The 11,590-nt window shown below is 49.3% G+C and overlaps 1 protein-coding gene across 5 annotated transcripts in view; it reads right to left on the bottom strand.

Annotated features, from left to right (window-relative positions):
* Window positions 1-3,660: 3,660 nt before the first annotated feature.
* CALN1 (calneuron 1) overlaps window positions 3,661-11,590 on the bottom strand; it is a 520,654-nt gene continuing 512,724 nt past the window's right edge. For all 5 annotated transcript variants that reach the window (XM_042240557.2, XM_060405882.1, XM_012104448.5 and 2 more), the window contains one exon: window positions 3,661-11,148. In XM_042240557.2, the coding sequence (XP_042096491.1) occupies window positions 11,021-11,148 (128 nt within the window). In that variant the 3' untranslated portion in view covers window positions 3,661-11,020. The remainder of the gene's footprint in view (window positions 11,149-11,590) is intronic.

Raw genomic sequence — 11,590 nt, 5'->3', positions numbered from 1 at the left:
ATCACTGTGAAAAACAGTGTCAGTAAGAAGGAGGTGGCACTGTGGAGGGAGCATCACCCTCCAAATCACCTGTAGGGCTTGTTGTCTGTTTCACCCCCAGAATCTCAGATTCCATAGTCTGGGGTGTGTAGACCTGGAAAAATATTCACAACCTAAAATTGAGTTGTTGTTTAGTCGCTAAGTCATGCCCGACTCTATTGCAGCCCCATGGACCGTAGCCCACCAGGCTCCTCTCTCCATAGGATTTCCCAGGCAAGCATACTGGTGTCAGTCACCATTTTCTTCTCCAGGGGATCTTCCCAACCCAAGGATCGAACATGCGTCTCCTGCATTGGCAGGCAGATTCTTTACCACTGAGCAACCAGGGAAGCCGTAGTTGTGTTTACTCAGTGGGAATTTTTAGGACTTCAAGCATGGGAAACAGCATCTCAAGTAACCCTGAGAGATCTGCTTAGAGGGGGCTAGGGGCGGAGCCAGGTTATATAGACTTTTTGTGACAAAGGGCAGATAGTCTGAACATCAAAAGATGATTGTTAATTAAAGAAACTCAGATATTCCAAATTAAGGCATTTAGGACTTTTATATGTATGGGAAGATACAAGAGTTTGGGCTCATTGAAATCATTCCTTTGATAAGCTGTCTGGGGCTAGTATCCTGAGTTCCCTTAGGGCTCACCGTAGGGAGTGCCTGCAGTCTGATGGCTGTTGATGGCAGGTGTTTTTTCCTTCCCAAGTGTCTAAAGGCTCACCGGCTCACACTGGAGGGTCACAATTGCTGATGACTGTGACATCCTTGTTTACTGATAAAAAAGCAAAAGTGAAAATCTCTAAGTCGTGTCCAACTCTTTGCGAACCCACGGACTATTCAGCCCATGGAATTCTCCAGGCCAGAACACTGGAGTGAGTAGCCGTTCCCTTTTCCAGGGGATTTTCCCAACTCAGGGATCAAACCCAGGTCTCCCGCATTGCAGGGGGATTCTTTACCAGCTGAGCCACAGGGGAAGTCCAAGAATACTGGAGTGGGTATTCTCCAGCAGCTCTTCCCGATCCAGGAATTGAACTGGTGTCTCCTGCATTGCAGGCAGATTCTTTACCAGCTGAGCTACCAGGAAAGCCCCTTGTTCACTGACAGGGCAGGAAATGTTCCACGTAGCCTAAGAATTTGCCTTTCTAACAAGTTCCCAGGTTCTAGTGGAGGGACCACACCTTGAAGGCCATTGTGCCGACAGGTGGCCCTAGTGGCACAGAATCTGCCTCCCAGTGCAGGAGACACAAGATAGGTGGTTCCATCCCTGGCTCGAGAGATCCCCTGGAGGAGAAAATGGCAGCTCGCTCCAATTTGCTTGGGAAATCTCACACACAGAGGAGCTACAGTCCACGGGGTCGCAGAGAGTTGGACATGACTGAGTGACTGAGCATAGCACAGTGCTAAGAGGACTGACCTGTTTCTCTGGACATGACCCAAATCAGAAAGAGTAGGAACCTGCTGCCCTGGTGCTTCACCCTGAAGACAATCACCTGGAGAGTGAGCATCCCTGAGCCCAGGCTGCATCCCAGAGCGATGGGATCATGGCATCTGGGGCTGGTGCCAAGACTTTGGATTTTCTCCCCAGGCAGTTCCTATGTGCAACCAGGGCTGGGAACCACTGCCGTGTTTAAAGCTCAGTTAACTTCAAATTATCTTGACAGCATAGGAAAAAAAAAATGGGGACAAAGGTTATGAGAGCCAGAGTGGGGCGCCAAGCCCCAAAGCGTCTACCAGCCTGTCGCCTTGGCACAGCCCTGTAGCATCAATGGTACCTTTACTTCCTCATTCTAGGAAATTCAGAAGTTGAGAGTGGGGCCTTGCCGCCTCTGAGCACTGCTATAGGGCTGGAGAGATCCCAAGTCAGAAGAGTCTTCCGGCTACACACTGGCCTGTACTTGGGGGGCTGCAGCGTGGCCCCGCATACAGCGGATGCCCCAGGACCTGGGGACGATTAGCCAGTGGGCTGGAGAATAGCTGTGTCCTCTCTTGGACCATCACCAGTGAGTGAAGCATAGGTGTACTGGGGTGAAGTCAAAGCAGGGGGGTGAGTGACAGCACCCTGGAGACAGAGCCTCGGTTCCTCCATCCTTTGTCGTTTAAGGCCAGGCAACCTGCCACAGGTAGACCTTCCAGAACTGGCAGGAGAAGTGACGGGCACGGCTTTCTAATTTCTTTTTTTTTAAGACTTTCGACATGGACCGTTTTTAAAGTCTTTATTGACTTTGTTCCAACATTGTTTCTGCTTTTTTATGTCTTGGGTTTTTTGGCCACAAGGCATGCGGGATCCTAGCTCCCTGACTGTGGATTGAACCTGCACCCCCTGCATTGGAAGATGAAGTCCCAGCTACTGAACCACCAGGGAAGTCCAGGGGCGTGGCTTTCTAATTGTGCACAGGGCTGCAGACAGAACCTTGTTTGAAAGAAAAGCCTTTGAAATTCACTTACCTTAAAAAAAAGAAAAAGACAAAGGCATTCACTTATCACCAGAAGTATGGAAAAATCCCAATGAATTCAAAGATACTTTACCTTCTAAGGGATAGCTTTGTTTTGCCCCGGATATTATCTCTGAGCCTTCAGGCTTTATGATCTCCATGGTCACGGGTCAGACTGGAGTTCTGTTCTCAGCCCTCTGGTGGATCTTTTGTCCTGCATGACACCCCCTGGTGGGGTAAGTACCCAGGAGAATGAATATTCATCACTAACTATTCCCTTATAATAAAAAATAATTCTTAAAACCCAGATCAGAGACGATAAAAACCAAGTTATTATTTCACTGGAATTTGCCAGAGGCCCCCTTTAACAGAAGCCGGGGGTGGGAGGAGGGGGGGGGAAGGGGGGGGAAACATGTGCTTTTTGTAGAACACTCTATATTTAGAATTTTTAAACAAAAAGCAAAGCTTAGTGATTTTACCTCGTTAAGTGTCCCCTGAGAAGGTATATAAGATGCAGGACTCAGAACAGAGGACCCTGAGACACTGGGAGATTCTACTCATAGGAAACTCAAAATTTTTGACTTAAGACATTTAGGAAGATCTCCTGGAGTAGGAAATGGCAACCCACTCCAATATTCTTGCCTGGAAGATCCTATGGACAGAGGAGCCTGGGGGGCTACAGTCCCCGGGGTCGCAAAACGTGGGACATGACTGGCCGACTAAGCACAGCACAGCACATTTCCTTACATATATTACAAGGGGGTGTGTGGTTTCTTTTTCCTATGCCCAAGAAGCTTAACTAACATTAAAAATTCCACATGTTTAAGCAAAAGCTAAGCAGTGCCTGAATACTAATATTGGGAAGGGTTTGGCAAATGGAATCCCAGAGGCTGACACCATTAGCTTGGGTGTCTGCAAAGTTTTCTTAATTAGACTGTCTGCTCCCCAGCCGGAAGCTGGTTCCTATTTCTCACTATATGCTCCATAGTCGGCTATTGCCCCTGCAGTCAATCATTTCCCCTCCGAAGCCCCGCCAAAGACCAGATCCCCGGCAGCTTTCTCGCAGGCTTCTTGCTTCTTGGAAGGGGGTGATGTTGCTGGCTGGTCATCAGACAGAACTGGTTGCCCTTCGGGGTCATGGGAATGAAATTTCACGACCCTTTTGCAAATCACACCCCCAGATAACAAGCTGAAGCTCTCATCAAAAGAAAAAAAAACTTTATTTTTTCTATTGCATAAATAATGGTAAATTAGACTCTTTTTTATACAGATTATATATTTACAGACAAGTTTGGTTAGAGAAAACATCTGGTAAATATGGCAGTCAGGTTTCCTTTATACACTAAGATAACATAATAATAATATGTACTTCATGAGATCAGTAAGTTGCATGCCAAGTTAATTTATATTAATATTTACATTTTATATAAAGATTTTCTTCTGACTAATCTGCTGACTCTCTCATTATTTAATAGCAGAAATCATCAATGAATACTGAATGGAAAAATAAAAGTGACAGAATATGAATGAGATAAATGGGAAGATTGTGACCCAGGATTGCAGTCTTAGTGGCGCATTCTGGATAGGAGATCTGCCAAGCTCTGGTCATTCTGCTTGAAATAATCCTAATCTGTGCTCTGATTTGCATCCCGCCATTTACCACTGTGCTTTGGCAAAAAACTCATGTCTCAATTCTAAGGACCCCTAAGATCACAACAACCCCCACCCCCAGCAGATGACAGCTTGCCAACCCATTCCCCAGCCAGATTTTGGGTCTGATTTTCCTTCAAGGGCATCGTTTTTGGTGAGTCCTTGGACAAATAGCTTCTTCCTAGACTTACAATTGGGAAAGAAAATCAAACCCCACTAAGAAGCCATTCAAAGACCCCCAAAGCCTGACTCCTAGATTAGAAAGAGCATTCTTTGATTTTCCTTGGAGAGAGCTGACAGGGACTTGTGTCAATTTCCCCCAGGAGCTGAGAGGACCCTTCCCTGGCCAACCAGGCCTTTGCAGGAAAGAGCAGTTGGGGCTCACTAGAAAAACAATGACTGGGACCTCCATTTACTTCAGGAAAATAAAAAGAAAAAAACAGGAGAGAGACATAGGATTTTAGGTTGTCATGGGCCGAGGGCTGGAGACTTGTGTGGACCCTGCAGCTACCCTCCCTCTGCCCTTTATCCTTCATCATGGGTGGATCGCTTCTAAAGCAGGCCCCTGTGCTCAGCATCACTCATCAGCCATCTAAGGACTGTTGATGGTGCCTGTCTCCCCAGACAGTTAATCGAATTCCTAACAATCCCCAGAGATCGTGACTCTCTTCCTTCTGCAGTGGTACGAATAATTACCAGCCACTATCACACTTACGGGAACTGCTGTTCCAAGGGTCAGATAAATGAGTAAAGAAAGAAAGTAATGATCACAAGTTGTGCTCTTTATACTCAGTAACTTCTAGTCAGGCTTTTTCAGATGGGGAAACGGCATCTTTTCCCGGAATCTGGCTTTGTTTTACCCTCCTTAGTCAAGAATTCTGATCCACGTGATCTGTGGTAAGGTGACCCCATGCCTTTCATTTTGACACTGGCTCAGACAGGAAACAAAGCCCTTCTTGGATGCTCCCTAAATCAGCAAGTCCTCAGGGAACAAACAAAACCTCCTGCCTACAAGACACTGGACAGAAGTCTATTTGCATTGTTTCATCTATAGACAAAGGACACCAAAAGAGATACCTTATTACAACAGCTTCCGGGGATTTGTATTTAAAAAAAAAAAAGTTCTTAATACAATTCATAGGGGACTTAAGGACCCTATCAAGTGTGGGCATTCACTTTGTTTCAGAGAGGCACAAGAGGAGGGCTCTTCTGAGTCATCAGGTTGACCTCTCCTCTTGTTTTAGAGATGAGAAGACTGAGGCTGGGAGGGGAAATAGCTCAGACTTATCTGACCGGTGGGTGGCAGAGGCACCTAGGGGCCCTGCCTCCTGTGATATTTCTGGCTGACAGAGTTGCTTACATATCCAGAGCTAATGTCTTCTCTCCTAGCCTCAGTTCAACAGGTCTGAGCCCAGACAGAGCACTCTGGGAAAGGCATTTTGGGGGTGCAGCAAATCAGCATCCCCCAAGGAAAGGTGAGCTACCAGCCCCCTCTTGAAGTTCCCAGTGCATGTGGTTGGGTTCAGGTTGGTGGGCAGCAGCCCTATGGCACTCAAGCCCATCTAGGCTCCCAGGGTAGACCAGATGAATATGGGAAATGTTCAGAGATCAGCCACAGCCACCTTTTAAAAACTCTTTCTCTCCCAGGTACAGGGATGAAGCAACATCATGCTTGAAGTTTGCATTCCCTGGAATATTCCTTCTTAATTATCCTGCTGCTCTACTCCCCTGGAAAATTCCAGCCTCTACCTCCATTTCACTTGGACAATAATGTGTAACAATGCGAGAAGCATGGGTTTGAAAGCCAAGCCAGCTTTCTCAAGGAAAAGAGGCAGATGAGAGCTATGCCCAGTATGGGGGGCACAAAGTGGGGGTGGGAGGATGTGCTCAATGGATAAGCTGCCCGAGGCAGGGGCAGGAAGGCAGGATACTTGGCAAGTTTTTCCCAACTTCAGAGGACTATCTTTGGAGGACTGGCAGAACCTGATTCTTTGTGACTGTATTTCAACCCAACTGAATCAAATTAATTTTGCTTCCAAGGCTTTTTGAGTATTGTTATCTGGTCTCTTGAGACCTTATAAAGAGGGTCCTAAACCAATATTCACTAGAAACCATGGCTATTTCAATGCCCATGGACTTAGCATAGCGCACAGGACACTAAGAGAAGTGCTTGGCTGGGCTGCATGCCTGACCTTTTCCCTCCAAACCAAGTGTCTATGACAAGGCCACATAACGGAGGACCGTCCCCTGAGTGACTTAGTCAAAGGAAGGAAGAAGTGAAGCTGAACAGTTCTGACATTTAAATTGTCATGGAGACAGTGTCCATAAGAGGCAGCCTGAACCCTGCTCTATTTCTCCATTGCTTTAAATAATTCAAATTGAAAACCTTAGCTGTGGAATAATGTTTCTTTTCTGTTCCTGATGGATATTTTTCCCCTTCTGGGGGAGTTGAGGTGGTGGTGGAGGATGGCTAGAGCCAGATCTTTAGGTTATGAACTCTTTGCCCTGGTGTGACTGCAGAAGAGGCTAAGGAGAAATCTGAGCTCATTTCAGATAAGTGATCTCCAGGGAAGATGGCTCCACAGTCCTCCTGGCAACACAACCAGTATATTGCCCAAGTTTAGAAGCCCAAGTCCGTCTCTATCATCATGATTATAGAAAAAGGGGCCCCTTATTTTGCAGTTGGGTTCCAGACCTTCTGTGTATCTTAGTGGAATGGAATGAATAACACGATCACTACAGGCTTTTGGACAAATAGTCAAGTGCAGTAAAATGACCCAGTATGGTTTGAGAAGCAGAACTCAGTAGCTTCCATGGGGATAGAGCACAAAAGCACAGCAGCACAGGGCTCCAGGGCGTGCGGCCACGCAGGCCGCGCCAGCCACGCGGAGGAGCTTGGTGATCACCCCCTACTTTCCTGGCCATGCCCTCATACTGTCCCAGGGAGGCTGCTAGCTATTGGTTAAGAGCAAAGGTCTCTTTGATTTAAGACCTGAGTCTGGATTTAAGCTGAGAGGAGGCATTTGGGATAAAGGATAAATTTCTCTCTCCCAGCTCTTCGATACATCACTTTGTGATTCTGTGGATGTGAGGTTGGGATGGGGACATGATTATCAAAATAAGCGTGTGATCTTTCATTAGGTTCTTCTGGCTTAACAGCAGACAGGAGACCATTTGTCAGGTGCAAACTGAGACAGGAAGCAGGTTTCAAGACAGAAGACATGTTGTACAAATCTTTTTCTTGGCAAATCAAACACCTAGAAACTTCTGACACCACTGGACTGGCCGAGGACCACATGTAAACCTCAGTTCACTTTAGTTCACGTTTCTGGCTTGTGGGAAAGCTTCTCAACCGGCAAACAGATGCTTTTAAAGATGGGCTTAAACTATTTTTTGTTTTCCAGATGGCATTCTTGCCTTTTTGCCCAGATTCAGGGGGTCTTTGCTCTGGGCTCTGGGAGGTGGGGAGGGTACCACCTGGCTCCTGTTCTCCTGAGCAAATAGAAAGACAGGTCCAAAAAGAAGAGAAAAAGGCAGAGCTGCTTTCAGGCTAATTTCTCCCACCAGCAGGCTATGGATTCAGGGCGTCAGGATGCAAGCAGGCTGAGCCCAAGTGTTTGTTCTTTAAGGAAATGTTCCCTATTTTTGTGTGCCTTGGCACACTCAGGGTGGAATGCAAGGGTTGCTATAGCAACACTTTTTTTTTTTTTACAGATTGGTGGTCATGTGGGACCCACGCATATGCCGGAAGCCATGGTTAATAGTTCCCGGGCTGGGTCCTGTCTGGGGGCTCTGGGAGTGATGGGAGACAGCTTCTTTGGGGATGAGGGTCTGCACCCCTTGTCTCTCAAGCAAATGACTCCCGAATCATCACTCGTGTGGTCGGAAGAGGTGGTATAGAGGGCAAGAATGAGCCAAGCTTGGTTTACCAGTCACTCAGCCACCCTATAGGAGACTCCTACGTCTACTCCCTGGCTGGACAGAGTAAGAGTTGGGTTACTCCCTCTCAGTTTCTGCAGAGGTCCCCCCCAGCCAGGGGCCACATGGCACACTGGAGGGCCGGGATTCCTAGAGTCTTCGTCCAGGCACCCAGGAACTCCCACAGTGCAGAAGGTGTTGACTGGCTCGAAGTAGCATTGTGGACAGGACTTGGGAGTGGGTCAGTGGGAAGCCAACATCTTATACCCAGTACTGTCGACAGACCAGCCACGCAAAGCTGCCAGGGTGCAAGCTCTTAGCACCTGGAGCCTGCGGGTTGCCACTGCCTCAGGTCCTGGCACAGTGTGTGAGGTTACCACGGTAGGAGGCTAACTTCAAGCCCATCAGAGAGAAGACTGCGGCTTCTTTCTTGCCCTCTCTCCTTAGCAATGTCCTTAGAAGTCATCCTCTCTAGGACACCTTCTCCGAGATTTTCTCCTGGGTAGGATGAACTTACTTCCTGGTCACTAGGAGAGATGAAAAGGGTCCTCTTTAGGGAGAGGATGCTGAGGACTTGTCAGTGTCTTTCTAGATTTCCTTGCTTACACAGTGGCTAATTTCTCTTCTAATTTCTCTAAGGTTTAACCCTCATATCCTTCAAGGTGCCTTCCCCTCAGGAGGAGGCAGAAGAACTTGTACTTTATAGAAGTACTCTTTTTTTTATCCTGAAGTCCAGCATCACCTGCAGCACCGCCCTCTCATAGGGCAGGGTCCTTTAAGAATCATCCCTGGGGTGATCCAGTCTATCTGGTGTCTCTCATACCCCTCTCCCCAGGAGGACATGGCTGAGTCATTCATGGAGTCCCTTTTACTTAAGTCCAGTTAAAAGAGAGAGAGAAGGAGCAAACTGCTTAGGGTGGAAACTAATGGTGAACTTGTCCTGTGCATTCATATTCGGCATTTGCACCTGTTCTTGTTCTGAAGTCTGGTCCTGAGGGACGGAGGTGAGTCAGGCAAGAGGGGAGAGAGGAGAGGCAGGCAGACACGCAGTGTCTGGCAGGGCTGGGCGGGCAAGAGGGATGGGCAGGCCGCTGCCTTACTTGGCCTGGGTGTGGGGGACCCCAGGCATTTTTCACAGAGGGACTCACTCACAACCTCCCAGGCTCCAGGGAGCTGACTCCTGCTCCTCCCTCCATGCTATGGCTCAAACCCTATTTCTACTTGTGCTCATCATGGATAGTTGCAGTGGGGAAATTTTGAGAGCTGCTCCCAGGCTGTTGTCCAAAGCGCTTGCAGGGGTAATCTGGAAGAAGACCCCAAGCTGACAGCTTGGATGCTCCAAGTCTGAGAAGGCTGGAGGGAGAGGGCAGAAAGGGACGGGTGGCTTGAGGAGGGATTCCAAAACACACACCACACCCCCAAAACCACTTGGTGCAGCAAAAGAGGAGTCTGGCACCTCCATACTGAATGAAAAGGGAAAAGGGAGGGAGGAAAAGCTTGTAGCTCTAGGATGCAACGGAAAGAGGAGCAAGACAATTCCACCACAGAAATCAAGACCTGAGCTTGGAAACGTACGAAGGGAAGTACTGCTATGAAAGATTACTGGCTAATCAGACTACTCGAGCTTGAGTGAGTGACCGTGGTGGATATGGCAACTAGGAAAAGTCCAGAAATCAGAGACTTGAGATGGGGTTGGCTTCGCTTCCCTTCCCCAACAGAAGCGTTTTACTTGTGGAGTCGGCTGAGCTTATTAACATCTTTTCGTTTTCTCATGAAAATGAGTCAGTTGCAGAATCCAACTGTGGGACCATGTTACATAAAATACAATGGTTGGATCCTTCCATCTTTCCCGTTGGGATGGTGTTTCTCTCTCTATCTGGGAAAGACAGACTAACAAAGCAAATCTGATGGTGAGAGAAAGGTGAGCGGCACAAGGACCTTGACTTACAGAGGTGTCTTACACATGGTGACGTGTTCAGACTCCATCACTCTGGACAGCTGGGGCATGACTTGCAACAAACACCGCCTTCACCACCAGCCGCGGCCCCTCCCCGTCCCCAAACGACCCACCCCAAGAGGCAGGGGTGTGTGTCGGAGGTCAGGCTTCTATCAGCAGTAAAGCGATGAGGGACGATGGATGGATGTCACACCTGAAGAAGCCCGATAGATACGTCTGTCTGTGTGTCTAGGTTATAGAGATGCCCACGGCTACGCTTCTCTGTTGTCTAAATGGCAGCACAGGCGGCAAAGCTGGGAGAAAGGCTCTCTGCAGATTCCAAAATGCTGGTGCGCGATGTGCTCTAGGAACAGAAAGCCAAGTGCCGACGGAAACCGAGAGCTCCCCAACTCTGCCAACAAGAGTCCCGTAGAAAAGGCAGTAGACTGGAGGCGGAGGGGTGCAGCCTGCAGACCGCCGGGCGCTGCACCCCCTTCAATGGCTTTCCCCTCACGTCCGGGCGGGGAGGGGGCCTCCACTGGGTGGAGGAAGGAAGCCAGGGTGGGACGGGGACGCCCACTTCTGCGGCAACCCAGAAGTCAGCCTCTTGGGACTTGAGGGTCGCCCTGGGGTGGGGGTGGAGGTGGGGGGAGTCTCCAGTTGACCCCTGGGGAGAACGAAGGGGGCGCGGTGGTGACTGCGTGGTCAGCCTCTCTCTTGCTCCCTCACACCGCCAACCTGGATGGCCGTGGGAATCCCGAGATGAACGTGAAGTTTCTCTTTTCGAGGTCCTACCGGCGCTTGAAGCGGTCGTCCGGAACTCCTGGCTATTTATTGCATTTGGAAACAAGACCATTAAAGCATTGAAGACAGCCCTTTTGTGTGCCTGCCAAGGGGATGGAGTGGGTTTGCCACGACACGGGGTTGCACTGCAACCTTGGGTTCTGCGCCGGACGGTGCCGTGTCTGCACCGTCCGCATCCGCTTGTGTGGAGGACGAGTCTGCCCGCGGGGCAAGCACATGCGCGGAGCCGGGAGCGCAGCTGCTGGGGAGGCGGCTACTCCATGCCGCTCCGGAGGATCTGGTTGGCCGCGATCAGCATGACGCTTATGATGAAGGCCATGGCGAAGGCGCAGATGAGGCTCTTCCGGACACAGGTCTGTCTGTTCTGCTTCTGGGAATGCACTGCGGGGAGGAGAGGAGGCAGGAGAGCAGAGGGTCAGGAGGCGGGGAGAGAGGGTCAGGAGGGGAGAGAGAAATGACACAGTGAGAAGGGGGTGGGGACCGGGCACCTCGTCCTCAACAAGCCCGGGGACCAGCCCCCAGCATGAAGACTGGTCACTTCCAACAAAGCATCTCCAGGTCAGCTCTGGGAGGACACTGGGCATCTCGTGTCCTGGCAGGGGATAGGAGGTGGCAAAACTTCTAGAACAAAAATCATGACAGATGTGATGTTCAGAGGGAGCTACAGGCTTCTGGATGTGGTAATGGAGCTACAGCGATTTCAGAGCGAGGAAATAGGCAACCTTTTAGAGTGAGTCTCACTGAAAGCATCATTCAGGCCCGCCGTGCCGTCTTTTCATGGGAGTGCCAGCCTCCCATGTCTGAGGCAGGTGGTACAGACAGA

The sequence above is a fragment of the Ovis aries genome, chromosome 24 (assembly GCF_016772045.2).
Source record: "Ovis aries strain OAR_USU_Benz2616 breed Rambouillet chromosome 24, ARS-UI_Ramb_v3.0, whole genome shotgun sequence".
Lineage (NCBI taxonomy): Eukaryota > Metazoa > Chordata > Mammalia > Artiodactyla > Bovidae > Ovis > Ovis aries.
This window is presented reverse-complemented; position numbering and strand designations above follow the sequence as displayed.